General features: G+C 48.6%; 1 protein-coding gene across 3 annotated transcripts in view; it reads right to left on the bottom strand.

Annotated features, from left to right (window-relative positions):
* LOC147716939 (E3 ubiquitin-protein ligase RNF113A-like) overlaps positions 1-17573 on the bottom strand; it is a 419377-nt gene that overhangs the window by 195835 nt on the left and 205969 nt on the right. For all 3 annotated transcript variants that reach the window (XM_086920462.1, XM_086920461.1, XM_086920460.1), the window contains 2 exons: positions 3519-3626; positions 2479-2586 (listed from right to left, as the gene is read on the bottom strand). In XM_086920462.1, the coding sequence (XP_086776588.1) occupies positions 2479-2586; positions 3519-3626 (216 nt within the window). The remainder of the gene's footprint in view (positions 1-2478; positions 2587-3518; positions 3627-17573) is intronic.

The following is a 17573-nucleotide window of genomic DNA, read 5'->3' on the forward strand; positions in this document are numbered from 1 at the left end:
GGTCAGCAATCCCGGGGAAAGATCTGCTCCAGGAGCACAATTCCACTACTCCACCACCAACGTCTGGCCGGAGCGGCCTCTCAGGACGAACCCCTTCAAGCCCCGGACCAGCGCAGCAGTTCACTGCCGGCTCCGCCTCCGCCTATCTCCTCCACTCAGCTCCGCTCCCTGCATCCACCGCTGGCCGGCTCCGCTTCGCTCGCGAAGTCGCCGTCGACTCCCACTCCGTCAGCTCAGGCACTTCAGCGGGCCTCGCACATGCGGCAGAGCGCACCGTCAGGTTCCGAAGCCCGGAGGTCTCGCGGCTCCCGGCTCACACACAGGCCGCTCGGCGGGCTCCGACCCGGGCTATTCCGGACAGGATCTCGCCCCCGACGGGGCAAACAAGGCTCAACAATCGATCCACACTTCTACCGGGGGCTCCAGGCTCAGTCACCGCGTGATCCGGGGGGGAATCAGCGGTTACGAGCGGCGCAGGATTTCAGGGGTCCGGGAGCTCTCAGCGAGTGCGACCTCTCAGCCCGCCATCTTGGCCACGCCCCCTACCTGTCGCCTTTAAAATGCAAATCTGGCTCCCCTTACTGGAGAGAAAGCTGACCACTTTGTCTAGGGCCCCCTCGGCACCTGGTCAGGTGGGAAAATTAGCTTGTCAGGTAGGGGCGTGCCACCTCCAGGCTAATACCCAAGGTGGGCTCTTGTGAGGTGGATACAATTTTCCAGAAGTAACCATCTTTGTGTTGGCATACTTAAGAATTCTTGGACAGGGTTATAACCACTTCGCACAGGAAGTGATCATATAAGGGGCATAGTAACCCTCTACACTCCCTTAAAGCCCCTAAAGTCAGTATTTAGGACAGCCCCTGGCACCAGAGAAGCAGACCCTGACAACCTACGAAGGAGGACACAAAGAGCTGCAAAAGCAGAAGACTGAAGTGAGCGCCTGACTTGGCCCCATCCCTGATGTCCTGTCTACCGTTTTCCGGCAAACCTACCCCAAAGACGACTCGTTCTGCAGCTGTGTGCCTCCAAAACCTGGGAGGACTGCCTCCCTTCAATAAAGACCAAGACCTCTGCTCCAAAAGAACAGTGGAACTGTTCCCAGCATCCCGCAGAAACTCCAAAAGAAAAGACTCGGAAACCTCCTGAACTACCAAAACCAGACTCCTGAAGTCACTACTGCACCCATCGCCTCCGGCCCCAGTTGAAGTAGGCCACATGTGCCAATAAGGTTCCTAGCCCTCCAGAGCTCGAGTCCGTTGAAGTTTCACCCCTTGTGGACTCCTTGACGACCCCTGCAGCCTCTGCACGCAGGTCCCCTTGACCTGCGACTGCTCCCGTAAGAAAAAGCTGATGCCTAAAGATACCTCTGCATCAGTCACCACCAGGCCGTGGAGAAGAGCACCCATGGTGTCCCTACATCCTTGAGAATCACAAACCTTGAACCCCTCCCCTGTTGGCTCACCCAGATTGGCTTCCTAGCAAGAACCTGCAGCCTCTTTTTACAGTGACCAATCCCCATTAAAACCAATAGGGCTCCTGACACTGTTTTGGACCCTGCACTCCTCTGAGTTAAGCCTTAGGCTAGTGTACAACACTACCCCCTAATAGAGCACCTTGGGATTCCATAGCGAGCCCCTGTCCACTAGTAGGGAACCTCTGGATTCTTTACAATTATGTATCACATTTTTGATACATTACATAAAGAGCCAGCATTCTACATCCATGTAAGACAAAAATGCATGGGTGTTAACTTGCATTTCAAGGAAGGGAGAGTGGGGCAAGCAGCAACATGGACGATGGAGGGTGGAAGTACGAAGAAGACATGATAGGGGAAAACAGCAAACCGAACAAGAGAGGAAGTGTGTAACACAAGCAGCAATATAGACAAACGGGCAACCAGCAACATGTAATGAGGAAGGGCAGGTGGGTGCATGCAGCAACATGGACGAGTGAGGGTGGGAAAAACAAAGAGGGGGAGAAGTACACAAGCATGTCAGCTGAAAAAGACACACTCAGAGTACTTAAACACAAAGAATAAGGTAGCACCTACATAAATGAGCAGTTGAGGGACGCAAGTAATGCGTCCATGCTCCATGGGAGGGACAAATACACAGAGAAAGGTAACCTGCGGCAGCTGGCCAAGTAAAGCAGGAAGCACATGAGGGTTACAAAGAAGCCAATCAATGGTAAGCAGTGGGTGGCCTCTAAGCCCACTATTCGAAAATAAAAAGATCTAGAAGAGACAGCCCATGTGGTGTCTAGACAAGGTCTAATATAAACAGTTTTTGTGTAAGCATAGGAACTTTTAGTCAAACTCTGCACCTTGAGGACAAATATCCACTATATGTGTGAGTTGTAAGGTATAGGCGGAACCCGTTCCTATTACTTAGGTGTGAATCATCAACTCTCTAAGCAACAGAAAAATGCAGCATATCTGCTCTGTAACTGTAGAAAAACAAATATTAAACATAGACCAACCTCTTGGACTTTTTGGCTACGTTCGAAGATAGCCTGGGCATCTTTGTCTTTCTCAGTGTCCATCTCATAAACAGCTGTTGCTCCCATATCGTCTGGTCCAACAGGTTTCTGAAACACAGATGCAGAGTTAGTGTGCAGAACAGAGGTTCATAATTAATTTCTTTTGTGGATAGAAGGGTTTATGTTACCCACTTGTTAACACTGTTGATCTCCTTCAGACATGGTCTATTCACTGCTATTATGTGGTAATAAAGAAATCCATCCCCAAGAAACTAGTTACCACAACCCCATGACCTACACAAAATAATTATCAAAATGTACCCATTTGTTTCTAAGGGTTTGTCTTTGATTGTCTGCATGTTTCTCACCCACCCAAGTAACAACCTGCTTACGTTACCATCCCCACATAATGGTGTAGGTCATGTCTGGTCCACTGCCTAGGATTGTATGTTTTTGCTGTGGGGTACATATTTTCATAGAACTCATTTCAAGTGCATTTGTGGACATTAACATGAATACAAAGCTTGTTTCTTTCAGCATATAGTGTTTGTTGGTGCCCCCCAGGTTTCCCTAGATCTGTATAGCCTTCCTGGGTTTCTAGATCCATTTCATCAGAAATTTCTACCTAGTGTTCTTTACAACTGCAAATGTCTTCACAGGTATATTTTAGTAGTTCCAGATTCACCACAAACGTTTCCACATGAAGGCTTCAGGGTACTGGGAAGCCAAAGTCACTTTTTCCTCCTACCTCTGTCCGGAAAGTTTTGTTAAAAGGGAATGTAGCCTCTCTTTTTTACAGAGACAGGGTGAAATTCTTGCAGAGGATCTTATTTACAGCAGGTATGGCGAACCAACTCAATGTGGTCAAGATCTCTACAGGAGACTACATTCTAGGTTTTTTGCATTTCCTTACTGCTAATTCGCTAAACAATCACAGCTCATAAGTTTGAGCTGTACAACCCAAAATCATCATAGAGGACAACACTTAAATAATATAGCTGGTTACAATGCTTCAGTGGGACGAGGTGTTGCATGGTTACCGCAGATCGTGATGACTTGTAGGATACAGCAATTCCTTTTGGGGCTCGGTCTTCTTCACTGCTCGGGCTATCACTATACTGAGTCTTCTCCTTCATACTCCGGTTGGTCTAAGAAAAAGGACATTAAAAGTTAGATGCTGTTTACAGCTAGACAAGAAATGACAAAAGTTCCAAATTAAAACGAACTACATCTAGATGATAAACACCCTTTGATGAGGGCACAGACATAGGTACATCCCTGTAAAAGTTCTTCCAAGCAAATGTATCTAAAAAGGGACACTCGTGATTACAATCCATCATCACAGGCAAATATGTCAATATTTTTGTGGTAGGGTATTAATTGACCTGCTTCTTCGCATATATGTCCCAGCACCAACACAATCTTGGTCTTTATTTTAAAGGAATGATTCCTCATTAGTGGAGTGGCGAGCCACACTGTTAAAGAAACTCTGAATAAATATGGTCACTAAGTTATATATTGTGTGCGATAAAGAAAGCCTCTGTAAAGTAACGGGATGCCTACTAAAGGGCCAGTCTGTAGCCAAGCTATATATAGGAAGTGAGATGCAGTGGAGCAAGCAATTTTTTTTTTAGCAGACTCTTGAGTTTAGCTGATCTGTGCATTGCTTGGGAATCTTGATCCAAGGAACAGTGCTTTAAAAATGTATGAAATTACTTCTATGTATCTGCATTTAGAGGGACAGGGCAACAAAAGTAACCTTTTCTGTTAACCACTGAGTCTCTGAAATATACGCTACACTGGCAGCTCTGAAATGTTGACTAACACCATGAAGGAATTTAGGGTTTTGTGTTGGCGGAGATAGCTCGCTGCTTTATCTAAAAACTAAATGGTCAAGTCTCACCCCTCTCCAAAAGTCACCTTCTCCTGCTCTCCATATCTTTAATTGTATTACCATTTCCTAGTTTCTTTTGTGTTTCGAAATTAAAGTGAGACATTCTTTCCCCCTAGGGTCAAGAAAGATGTCCTAAGAGGACACAGAAAGGTATAGCAATGAAGTTTATGTTGCATTATGGCTTCTAGGAGAAGTCCGCTTTTAGCAAGATGTCAGAAACTTGATACTAGTTTGCATGCATGATCACCTTCTATTTGGGCACACAGCTCATAGATATCTCCAGTTGCCAATTTCATGTAGCAAGACATGTGGTGCTTGAAAAACTCTGTCTGATATATTAGCACAATACCTTCAAATAAAATAAATTACCTTCACAATTAATTAGTAGGTTCTTTAAAAACAAGTATTAACAAAGACAATAGGTCTGACCTACGGAAAATATTTTCGACCAATGATGTGCAGCATCTGCAAATATAAAAAAGAATTTAAAATAGTACTATGACGTGTCACGACACTATTTTTTTAATCAACTTCAGAGGTGCAAAGATTAGTAGCAATTTCAAAGCTGTTTGGAATAGGTTGTTAGATATTATTGTTCCAAAGGATTTGTGGTGTATTGTAAGGCAGCTGTAACAAAGCCAACAAAGAAGCCTGGAAGAGTTCTTCCTCAAAATAGTCCAGCTCCTATTGTCATGGAGAAGTATACGGAGGTGATTAAAAGCAAAAGGTGCCAGAGATAGGTTAATTAGTCACAAATTAGGAGAGCTACCCGGAAGCCAAAAGAATGAGTACATACATAATAAGAGATGCTAATGCAGATTTATAGAAATCGGAGTCAAAGATACAGCAAAAGAAAGCATTAGCAGTTTTGTGTCCGCTTTTATGCTAGGTTTACATCCAGAGCTTTGGCCTCATATTGAGCAGAGTGTGATGTGTTGGCAGACTGAAATATTGATGAGCTACTTAAGTACACTAAGTACCACAGTGACTGCTTTGATGCAAAGAAGAGAAAAAGTCACGATTGCACACACAAAATACTCTTCAGCAGAATGCTAGGAATTAGATGATGGATTCAGGTTTTGATTCGTATTTTGTTGATGGTACAAATTATGGTGCAAATTCAAGCATGCAAGGAGTACGTGTGCAGGGAAATAGTGTGCAGTATACATCGCAAGTAAGAAATATTGATCCACTAGGTAGAGGTACAGGTTTTGTAAATACCCCTAATGGGAATAATGCCTATATTAATATGTTGGCGAGAAGTACTCCCTGACATTATTGTGAGAATCTTGAACACTGGATACAGGAATGTAGACAGAATCCATATCGAATTGAAAACCTTGCTCCCTAGATGCAGCAATAAACAATTCAAATGGCACAGAATGGACTGCAACAGTCCAAATTAATATCCCTGCCCACCTAGCTTCTGTGCACAACAGACCAAGTCAAAGCCAATTCATTGCAAGTATGTCTGTAGAGCCAGTAAAGCAAAATATGTGAAATAAATTGCCCTATTTATAGCAGAATTCCAGTTTTCCACAGAAGTAATTAATAATGAACAATGATTTCCCTCAGATGTCAACAACTTTTAAAATCCCTACTGGACCAATCAGTGGCAATGACGGTGCCGGAGGGGGAGATGGATTGTATGCTTAGTGAAGTGCTAGAGGTAGACCATAGTGGCCCTTATGTAGATGTTAAGGTGAATTGCCAGCCAGTAAAATATATATTTCAATACTCTTTACTAAGAAGCAAGCAAACACAGTGCCATAATACACCTAGTAACAAAGGGTGCTGAGCCCAGCGCGCAGGCTAGCTTAAGTGAGCGGCGATACACATACAAGTAAACACAATGGCAGAGGCTGTACACAGACGGAGTCCCGTCGTGCCGCAGGAGCCAAAAGGAAAGGACTCCGCCCACAAGAGTAGTAGATAACAGTGGGGACTACGGTAGGCCTCTGTAATTTCTCCACGGGTCCCGTACTTTATTGAATTTCTGTGTGCAGCCTCTACCCTCATATATAAAGCGTTTATGTTCCAATATACCAGTCTCGGGCCGAGTGCCATCTATACATTTGAGGCAGAGCTGAGGAACCCCATAATTGTTCCACATTACGTCATGTTATTACAAGGCCCAGGTTACAGAATAGTTGTTGCTGTCGGGTATCCTCTTCATCCTCACAGACACCTGGGATGCATAATTTCCCTTTCGGGAGCAACGGCGGTCATGTGACTGTCGCCAGGGTTTACACCGCACTCCCCAGTATTGCTGTAGAGCGGGACACTCGCACAGTACATGCATAAACGTAGCTGTTGGAGGCACACATCGCTGTCAGCCCTACCTATGGTGGCCAGCAGCACTCTAGTATCGTAGGTCCTATGTAAAATATTGAGCTAGACAAGGCGGGGCCCTGTCTTAAACGCTACCTCTCTAGGACACATAAGCGCCTCAGTCCCCTCCTCATTGAAAAACTCACTGAGGTATCACTGCCATGGACTCTGCAATCCCTCCAAGGAGTCCAGCAAATTGTTCATGAGCTTTCTGTATACAACACAAAGATATGGGGCGAACACTCGCCCCAAGCATATGCACAGCTCATAGCTTGCCATCTTGGCAACAATGTTTCCAATTACTTCCTCATTATTAAACACCATGTTTGCGCCTTTGTAATCACTCGTAATCTCACTTTCTCATTCTTCATTCGAATCCACGCGCTCCGTGTGTATGCTAATTTTCAGGTTTCTACTGTTCGAGCCGCGCCCATCCGGGCCTTTGTGCAAGAACATGACATGAAGCATGAATTCATTCCAGGCAGTATTTATTTGATGGATATAACCCAATGCATTTCGGGCTCAACGCCCTTCTTCGGGGGTCATTTCTCATTCTTCATTCGAATCCACGCGCTCCGTGTGTATGCTAATTTTCAGGTTTCTACTGTTCGAGCCGCGCCCATCCGGGCCTTTGTGCAAGAACATGACATGAAGCATGAATTCATTCCAGGCAGTATTTATTTGATGGATATAACCCAATGCATTTCTGGCTCAACGCCCTTCTTCGGGCATGAGAAATGACCCCCGAAGAAGGGCGTTGAGCCCGAAATGCATTGGGTTATATCCATCAAATAAATACTGCCTGGAATGAATTCATGCTTCATGTCATGTTCTTGCACAAAGGCCCGGATGGGCGCGGCTCGAACAGTAGAAACCTGAAAATTAGCATACACACGGAGCGCGTGGATTCGAATGAAGAATGAGAAAGTGAGATTACGAGTGATTACAAAGGCGCAAACATGGTGTTTAATAATGAGGAAGTAATTGGAAACATTGTTGCCAAGATGGCAAGCTATGAGCTGTGCATATGCTTGGGGCGAGTGTTCGCCCCATATCTTTGTGATAGTACCCTAGTGCCAAGAGGCCAGGCGCTTAGCAATTTTGCACGCAATCCAGAAACCAAACTGATTACAATGGATTACAATGGAAGAGGAAAAAAGAAAGGTGTGCATCCTGTATCTTTTCTAAAATGCATCTTTCTGTATACAAGGAAGACTGCCTTGCACCTGAGGGATTCCTAGGCGCGGCCGGTCCATTGGGGCAGAGGGGCCACAACCCTCCACCTTTTGTCCCTCACAAACAGTGTCTGTCAGGCTGAACAAAGGTCAGCCTGACAGACACTGTTCATTTTCAGGTCAGGAGCCAGACACATACGCTAATGCGCAGGCTCCTGCTGCCAGAGCTGAACTTTGCTGGGCTGAGGAAGTCACAACTCCTGTGGGCTTGATGTCCTGAGCTCAGCAAAGGTCGATGAGGCCCACCCAGGCCCGACTGGCCATAGTGGGCACCGGGCAATCCCCCGGTGCGCCGCAAGGGCGGGGGCCGGTTTTGAGCCCCTAGGGGTCGATTTCGATTCATGGCCGTTTTTGCAGCATAGCTGCAAAATCGGCCCTGCAACAAAATCGGCCGAAAACCGGTCCTAGCAAAGCGCTCGGCGGCACCTCCAACCCCCCCTTGAGTGGAGAGGGGGTAGGGGGGGCGGCCGAGCACTTTGCCAGGGCCGGTTTTGGTTCGCAGTCCGGCCCTGGGCCCACCCCTCAGTGACGAGGGGTAGCGTCACTGATTGCCTCGCACCTGGGCACTTCAGTTTTACGCCATGAAGCCCACAGGGTCGAGTGTCAATCAGTGACACTTCATCGCAGCATGGGGTGGGGTCAGCAGTCTCACTGACCCCATCCCACTCTGTGATGATGTTGGGACTGCTGCCTTCCCTGAGGGAAGGTGGATGTCCCAAGCCTCCTGGAACCTCTGAGGCAGAGCAGACTGCAGGTAAGTGTGTGCTTTTCTTTTAAATTAATGTTTGGTGCATGTATGTATGAATTTTTGGTGAAGAGTGTTGTAAATGGATGCATTTGTGTGTGCATGTGTGTGAATGCATTTCTGTGAGTGGTATGTGTGTGTGCAAGTGTGTGCCGTCCACCCACCTCCCTCCAAAACGTACAGGCCGCCACCGTCTAGAATTCTATCCTGCAGGGGGTTGGCATCAGGTAGCTGGTCACCCCATGCCATGTCTTTAATTAGTGCATGTCAGAGTCATAAATATTGGAAGACCTCCCCCTCAAGCATCCTGTACTCCTACCTAAACGCTAGGAACCCTTTATTAACTCTTAGCCCCACAATATTTAATATTTACAAGACTGCCCTTGCTGAATTGATTGAGTCGTTTGGGGCCAAATAATCTGTTACGCCGACGATACCCAGACAGTTTTAACATTTGAAAAGGGGGTGCCAGTTGAACAGGATGCTATTAAACCATGCCTCTCTGCCGTTTTCCGGTGGATGAGCCTCTTCCAACTGAATACCGAGAAGACTGAGGTGCTCCGCGTGGGGTACAATTTTGACCTCAAGCTGGAAGTGCACTGGCCAGAAGGAGCACCTCCAACCAATACTTAAGTAGAAACAATTAACAATGTAGGTGTCAAATTTGACAATAAATTGTCCTTCCATAATCAAATCGACTCTGCCGTTGGCAAATGTTTCGGCAAACTACACATGCTCAAGAAATGTTTGCACTTCCTGTTGGTCTCAATATGGATTACGGTGATCTTGTCATTAGTCGGGTCCAGATTGGACTATGACAATGCCTTATACGGTGGTCTCCAACATATGTAGTGAGGAAATTGCCAATAGTACAGAATGCTGCTGCTAGGCTCATTCTCAGTCAATCAATCATAATTCTTTATTCAGATTTAAATATAAATCCGTGAACAAACAAGAACAACTACAAATCACTTGACATCTCCACGTACACAGCTTTGAATAAAACCGTTTGACAAAACACAAAATTCTAAAAACACACATTAATATAAAAAAAGCCACAACCTATTAAGTACAAATATTCATAAGACAGGGGAACATAGTGGGTGTTACAATCAAGTAAAAATATCCTCTTAATGCTAATTTTACGATTGCATTCCTCTTAAATACCCAATTACTATAACAATAAAAGCAATCGTCCAAGTATATAAAAAAACATTTTTTTAAATGTAATCGTGAAACTCCTATGTGTCTAAAGCAATCCACATAGTGCAATGTTTACATTTCATTTAGTTACACTAGTTATTATTATCCATACCTTTTCTAAAGTGCAAGGTTTTCCTGGTTCTAATACAAGTCCATAAAAACAAGCATTTACAATGCAATGGTCTCAGCATTATTAAAGGTAGAGCTATTGGCATTGCTCATGACATTTCTTTTCATTTTTTTTTAACCCGTTGCATGCTTGTGACGGAACCGCTCCGTCACAAGCCACGGGTGAGCTGTGCTTGTGACGGAACGGTTCCGTCACGGCCCGCTCGCCGTGCCTGCGCGGCGCGAATTTCACGCCTGCGCTGACTGATTAATGGACGGGCGGGTTCGTGATGGAACCGTTCCGTCACAAGCACAGCTCGCCCGCGAGCCGTGACGGAGCCGTTCCGTCAGAAGCATGGAACCGCCGTGCGACCGCCCCCCCCCCCTTAGCGCTGCGGCGGAATAGCCGCCGCAGCGAAGGGGTTAAAACATAAATATATGGTATTGTCATTTACAATGGCAATAGGTGAGCATTAGAGAGTAGTAGAGAGTATTTGCGGACACAGAGCCACACACACAGAAAGACACACACACACACACACACACACACACACAGAGCCCAGCACACACACACAGAGCCCCCCACACACACACAGAGCCCCCCCCACACACACACAGAGCCCCCCCCACACAGAGCCCCCCCCACACACAGAGCCCCCCCACACACAGAGCCCCACACACACACACACAGAGCCCCCCACACACACAGAGCCCCACACACACACACACAGCGAGCCCTACACACACACAGCGAGCCCCCCACACACGCACACACACACAGCGAGCCCCCCACACACGCACACAGCGAGCCCCACACACATGCACACAGAGCCCCACACACATGCACACAGAGCCCCACACAAGCACACAGAGCCCCACCCACACACACCCCCACGCACAGAGCCCCACCCACACACAGAGCCCCACCCACACACAGAGCCCCACCCACACACAGAGCGCCACACACACACACAGAGCGCCACACACACACACAGAGCGCCACACAGAGCGCCACACACACACACACACACCCCCCACACACAGAGCCCCACCCACACACAGAGCCCCACCCACACACAGAGCCCCACCCACACACAGAGCCCCACCCACACACAGAGCCCCACCCACACACAGAGCGCCACACACACACACAGAGCGCCACACACACAGTGCGCCACACACACAGAGCCCCACACACACAGAGCCCCACACACACAGAGCCCCACACACACACACAGAGCCCCACACACACACACAGAGCCCCCCCCACACACACACACACACACGTCACCGGTGGGCATATACCTTCATTTTGTTGGGCACAGGGAGATAAAGTGATTTGCCCAGCATCACAGATGTAGCGCCGCCCTGCCGAAATGTGTACCCTGTTCCTAACTTTAGTATTTACCGCTCAAGCCCTTCTATTCCCCCTGTGTGGTGCGCGCCCGAGTAATGCAAAGGGGGGAGCCAAGCGATGCTGGGACAGTCCCCGAAGTGGGGGGGGGGGGGTTGAGTGAGAGGAGCGGTGAGGGAACTAGGCGGCTCACCGCCACCGCACAGCATGCCCCTCGCAAAGAGCAAAAGAACGAGATGCATCAGAGGAGGGAGGGACCATCCGCCTCGGTGGGCAAAATGTCATTCCATTTCACGGATCCAAGCAATGCATAACAGAAGGGGCTCACTCTAGAGCCTTCCTGGCAATTCCACCAGAGGCCCCATGCGGCTATGTTCTCCCAGCGTGTAAGAATGGTACAAGTTGCGCCCTCCTGCAAGGAGGTAACGGCTGGCTAATCAGCCATCTCCTAAGGCTGTCAGCATTTGCGGGTGTCACCAAGGCTAGGGTTCCTGTACTGGGCATTTTTTTTTCACTGGTTGAAAGCAGTGAAGGTCACGGACTCAATTGCAGGGACCCCGGACCCGCAATCAGCACGCAACACAACTCACACAAACCCCCCCCCCCAAGAATAACCACCACACCGGCCCGGAAGCGACGTGTACACAGCGTGTCCCGCATGACACACCTGGACCATGCACACTGCCTCCCGTCCCCCAACCGCGCAGGCATGGCTGCCTTGCTAAAGGCCCCTCCCGGCCATAGACTAAACACTCGAACATTACTCCCCTGGGGTGGATCTAGCCGGCTGTGCGCGTGTGAAGATGCGCTAATTACTCACATGACCGAGCCCGCTACCTACACACAAATCGGCTGGGATGCCTAACTAACTAAAACCAAGCAAGTATGTGTCCACGATCACACAATTTAGGTTGGACATCAGTTTCCCCAGAATGTATACACGGGCCAAACAGTAAGCCTGTATCCATGGGCTGTGCTCGGTCCATGCACAGCACCAGGGGCTAGGGGCCGTCGGTGGGCGCCAGGCTGAAAACACCCTCTTTTGCAAGGTATACAACCTGCGCTTCCCAGGGGTGGCCTGAACCGTGGTAATTATGAACAACACAAATGCGACCGCACTCTCCACTACAATCAGGATTCAACTACTGACATCCCACTACCAAGCCAGGCGCAGTCCGAACGAGTTTGGGTGTGGGGGAGGAGAGGAGCATGGCTTTAGGAAGCTGGGGCCAATTAAACAGAACACTTGTTTCTCTGCGACAACTGAGCCTGACCTCGAATGTACAAGAATTTTACTCCACATCTCTCGGCAGTCCTTATTTTGTAAATACACGTGTGCCGCTACCAGGGGGCTCGGCAGGCTGCTCTCTCGCCACCCATCCCCCCCGACTGTGCCACGCGCTGCTCAGACGCCACGGGCGGGACTCAGTAAAGGATAAAAGAAAGGCAGGGGCATACAGGAGTGACCAGTGCTGCACGCAGGGACACACTTTAACAGTGACATGCCGCTTCAATGTTACCCTTGCTGAAGACATTGCTCAGCCAATGCACAGTAAATGCACGAACACGGAGACCCCTGCAACGCCGATCGCAATTGTGGCCGACAATCAAGCTATCCCCCATGGTTAGCGCGACCCCTGACAATGCATCCTGGGTGACTTTCGTGACGATGGGACTCAGCTCTGGTACGTAACGCCCATCAGCACCTCACTCACAACCCGTGGCGGACTTAAGCCGCGTAACTCGGCAGAAGTCCGAAGAATCAGGAGCTCGGACTTGCTGCCCACCCCTCAGACAGTTACAGGCACAGCTGTGACACCGGGCGGGGCAGCGGAAATTAGACAACAGCTGAATGTGGCTGGCGATGTTTACTTAGAAACAAACGACGGACCGAATTTCAGCAGGCAAGAAACACAGGAAGTAGCTTTAAACAGTGTTTACGAATCTTCTGCCTGTTCAGTTTGAGCGATAGCCTTAAATGGCGTATGGATGCACGTAAAGTTCATTTGCCGTCTAGCGTCAAAAATAGAAAAAAAATAGCTAATGATTATGCGTTTTTCTCTCGCGCGGACTTTAACCGAAGGTGTCCGAGGCTTCACAATAGGAACAGTAATGATACATAAGAAGATTACAAGTGAACAAATTACAAAAGCAAAAGTTAAGTTACATGAGGCAAAAGTGACAATCGTGAGCAAACAAAATACGAGAGGTAGCAAAAGGCACATTACATGAGGAATAGACTGGGACCTCTACACCACCATGTTTCTCCGAGGCGAAGCAGAAATGCCTCGGAGAAATCGAGCCTCATTTTGGGATTCGGGGGCGTGTTTTTCTTCTCTCCTCCTCCCATTGGCTGGAAGGTAAAATTCCAGCCAATGGGAAGAGGAGAGAACGAAAACAAAAAAAGAAGAGAAAAAACACGCCCCCAAATCTGGAAAAGACGGGGCTTGAACCGAGTGACACCCCTCTCCTCCAATGGCTGGCCTCTGTTTAGGAAGCCAGCCAATGGAGAAGAGGGGCGGGTTCAAGCCCCCTACTAAGAAACATTAAATCTCGGAGCTCCGCCCACAATGCTTCGCAGTGCGACGCAGTCCTGGACCTAAAAACGAGGCTACTGAACAGCTTATATAACGCTCTGAGTCTCTTTAAAAAAAATAAAGTGCTACACTGCATTGGTGAAAATTGCAACGTTTTAAGATGGGAAGAATATATCTTGCACTTTCTATTTTAACCACAAAATAAAACTACATAGCGATCAGATTGATTTGATACCTTATCACAAAGACAGGGTTGCAAGTCAGAATGATTGTACTTGTTTGCTGGGAAACCCAACATCAAGGGAATTGGGTTCCTTCGAAATTTGGTTAAAATATATCTATGCTGGAGAATATAGGTGATTTCTAACTAAGAATACTCTCCCGCTGGGATTGAGGGGGTTTGTAGATACAAGGTAACTAGTTTCTTTAGATGACTGGCTTCATGTCGGTTAAAAGCAGCCTTTTTTAATTAGGAGATCTTAAGTTCATGCTTTGACATCTTCTGGCATGCACTAGGGTCCTTAAACAATTCTGTGTGCCCAATTTCAGTCAAAGTTTTTTCCACATACTGTAGCAAGACAATATTACGAGAGTTATCTAGTCTTACGCAGTCATTTATGATTGATTGTGTTAGACTACCATATTCCTACGCCAGATAGAGTGCCATAACATGATCTGTGCTATCGTGAGATGGGTCATGTAGGGCAGACCCAACTCTAAATGGCAGAGTATAATTTGGTGAAGATTTGGGGAGAGAAACTTTCCCCTTGAAGAAACAGTTTTCGGATTTTTGGAATTAGTCTACATGGGCCATACCCCACATACCTGCCCCATAGGAGACCGCAGATATTGTCTTTGCATTATAAACTGTTTTAATTGTTTCAAGAGGTTTTAGTCCTAACTTTCTGGCAAAGGCCAAGAGTGATCCCAAGCTCCTCTCTATCACTAGGCCCTGTTTCTAACCATTTTTGCCCAGGACTGTATTTTATCAAAAGAGACCCCAAGATAAGTAATTTATTCTACCACCTCCAGTTTACGTATGTGGAAACGGAGTATTCTTTCACCCCTAGATTCCCCTGCTGTAAGAATGAAGGGTTTCAACTCATTTACCCGCAGGTTCAAAGAGGCCAAGCATTGCCTCGACCCAGTTTGTATAAATTGAAAATAAGAAAGGTGCGAGGACACACCCTTGTCTTATCCCCCTGGTGATCTTGAAGGGGAGCGTGCATTCCCCGTTTTTGCCGTAGTGGACAGATACTGGTGTAGAATTGGCAGATGAAATTTACTATAGCGGCGTTGATCCCATGGAGTCTATTAAGTTCCACAGTTTAGTGTGGGACAGGGAGTCTAATGCAGCACGGAGGTCTGTAAATGCCATTAAAATGTCCCCCGCCCCCCCTCCCTCCCTCCACATGGCTCTGGTGTATTTATCGATTATCAAACTTAAATTCAGGCACTGATCTACTGTGCCTTTCCTGTCTTGGAACCCATATTGAGCTACAATAAGTATATTTTTCTCCCAGCCCACTTCTACAACCTTATCACCCTTTTTAAGGATCGGGATAATAATTCTGGACGACCATCAATCAATCAATCAATCAGTGGATTTGTAAAGCACACTACTTACCCGCAAGGGTCTCAAGGCGCAAGTGGTCGAAGAGCCAGGTCTTGAGCAGTCTCCTGAAGGCCGGAAGGTCTGCGGTCTGTCGAAGGTGGAGGGCGTTCCAGGTCTTGGCAGGTCGGTGGGAGAAGGTTCTGCCCCCAGGAGTGGTTCTGTGGATGTGCGGGATGGCGGCCAGGGACAGGTCGGTGGAGCGGAGTTTCCGATTGGGTACGTAGAAGAGAGTCTATTGTTGAGATTGGCTGGGCCGGTCTTGTGGAGTGCCTTGTGTGCGTGGATCATGAGTTTGAAAGTGATTCTTTTGTCGATGGGGAGCCAGTGCAGGTCTCTCAGGTGTGGGGCGATGTGGTCTCGGCGTGGGATGTCTAGGACCAGGCGTGCGGTGGCGTTCTGGATTCTTTGGAGACTGCTGATGAATATGGACGGGGCTCCGGCGTATAGGGCGTTTCCGTAGTCGAGTCGACTGCTGACAAGGGCGCCGGTGACGGTCTTTCGTGTGTCCACCGGAATCCATCTATAGACCTTGCGGAGCATACGGAGGGTGCGGAAGCAGGAGGAGGAGACTGCGTTGACTTGGTTGGTCATGCTGAGCTTTGAGTCCAGGATGACTCCTAGGTTGCGTGCGTAGTTGGTAGGTGCCGGGGGGGTTCCCAGTGATGCTGGCCACCAGGAATCGTCCCACGCTGAGGGGTTGGGCACAAGGATGAGGATCTCCATCTTGTCCGTGTTCAGCTTGAGCCGGCTTGCCTCCATCCAATTGGCGCCGGCCTTCATACCCTGGTGAAGGTTGGAGTTGCCGGTTAGGGGGTCCTTGGTGAGGGAGCGGATCAGCTGGGTGTCGTCGGCGTGGGAAATTATGTTGAGGTCGTGTAGTCTGGTGATGCGAGCGAGTGGAGCCATGTAGACGTTGAACAGCGTTGGGATGAGGGATGATCGCTGGGGGACATCACAGACGGTTTTGGTGGTTCCGGATTGGAACGGGGGGAGGCGGACTCTCTGGGTTCTGTCGGAGAGGAAGGAGGTGGCCCAATCCAGGGCCTTGTCTCGGATCCCCGCATCGTAGAGGCGTGTGCGTAGTGTGTAGTGGCAGACTGTGTCGAAGGCGGGTGAGAGGTCCAGGAGGATGAGGGCTGCTGTCTCGCCGTTGTCGAGTAGGATTCTGATGTAGTCTGTGGCGGCGATAAGGGCGGTCTCGGTGCTGCGGTTGCTGCGGAAGCCTGACTGGGAGGGGCCCAGGATGCAGTTGTCTTCTAGATAGCGGGTGAGCTGGGTGTTGACAATCTTCTCGAGGACTTTCGCTGGGAACGGAAGCAGGGAGATGGGCCGGAAGTTCTTGAGGTCGCTTGGGTCTGCCTTGGGTTTTTTCAGTAGGGCGTTGATCTCGGCATGCTTCCAGCTCTCAGGAAAGGTCGCGGTCTCGAAGGAGAGGTTGATGACGTTACGCAGGTGGGGTGCAATGAGGCTGTCAGCTTTGTTGACGATGTGGTGGGGAAGAGGATCAGACGGGGAGCCTGAGTGGATGGTGCTCATGGTCTTGATTATGTCTTCGGTGCTCACGTTGGTCCATGTGGTAAGGAGGTCGTGGTCGGTGGGATTCGGAGTGTTAGTCGTGGCGGGGTCCGTAGGGTTCAGCCGGGGGTTGAAGCTGTTGTGGATGTCGGTGATCTTGAGGTGGAAGAAGGCAGCGAGGGTGTCGCACAGGGCTTGCGACGGCGGGATGTCGTTGGTGCAGGAGCTAGGATTGGAGAGTTCTTTCATGATGTTGAAGAGCTCTTTGTTGTTGTGGGCATTGTTGTTGAGGCGGTCTTTGAAAGAGGCTCTTTTGGTGGTCCTGATGAGGTGGTGATGGTTGCGAATGGTGTCTTTGTGGGCTGCGTGGTTGCTGGGCGTTCTGTAGTTGAGCCAGATGATTTCAAGTTTCCGGCAGGTGCGCTTGGAGGCCAGGAGCTCTGGGGTGAATCAGCTGGCTCTCTGGCTGGTGTCTCTGTCGGTGGGTTGACCATGAGGGTTGTGGGCCTTTTTTTGCAATTGCATTTATCCCATTTGTAAGAAAGGGGGCCCACAGGT

This window comes from Lissotriton vulgaris, chromosome 5, assembly GCF_964263255.1.
Source record: "Lissotriton vulgaris chromosome 5, aLisVul1.2, whole genome shotgun sequence".
NCBI lineage: Eukaryota > Metazoa > Chordata > Amphibia > Caudata > Salamandridae > Lissotriton > Lissotriton vulgaris.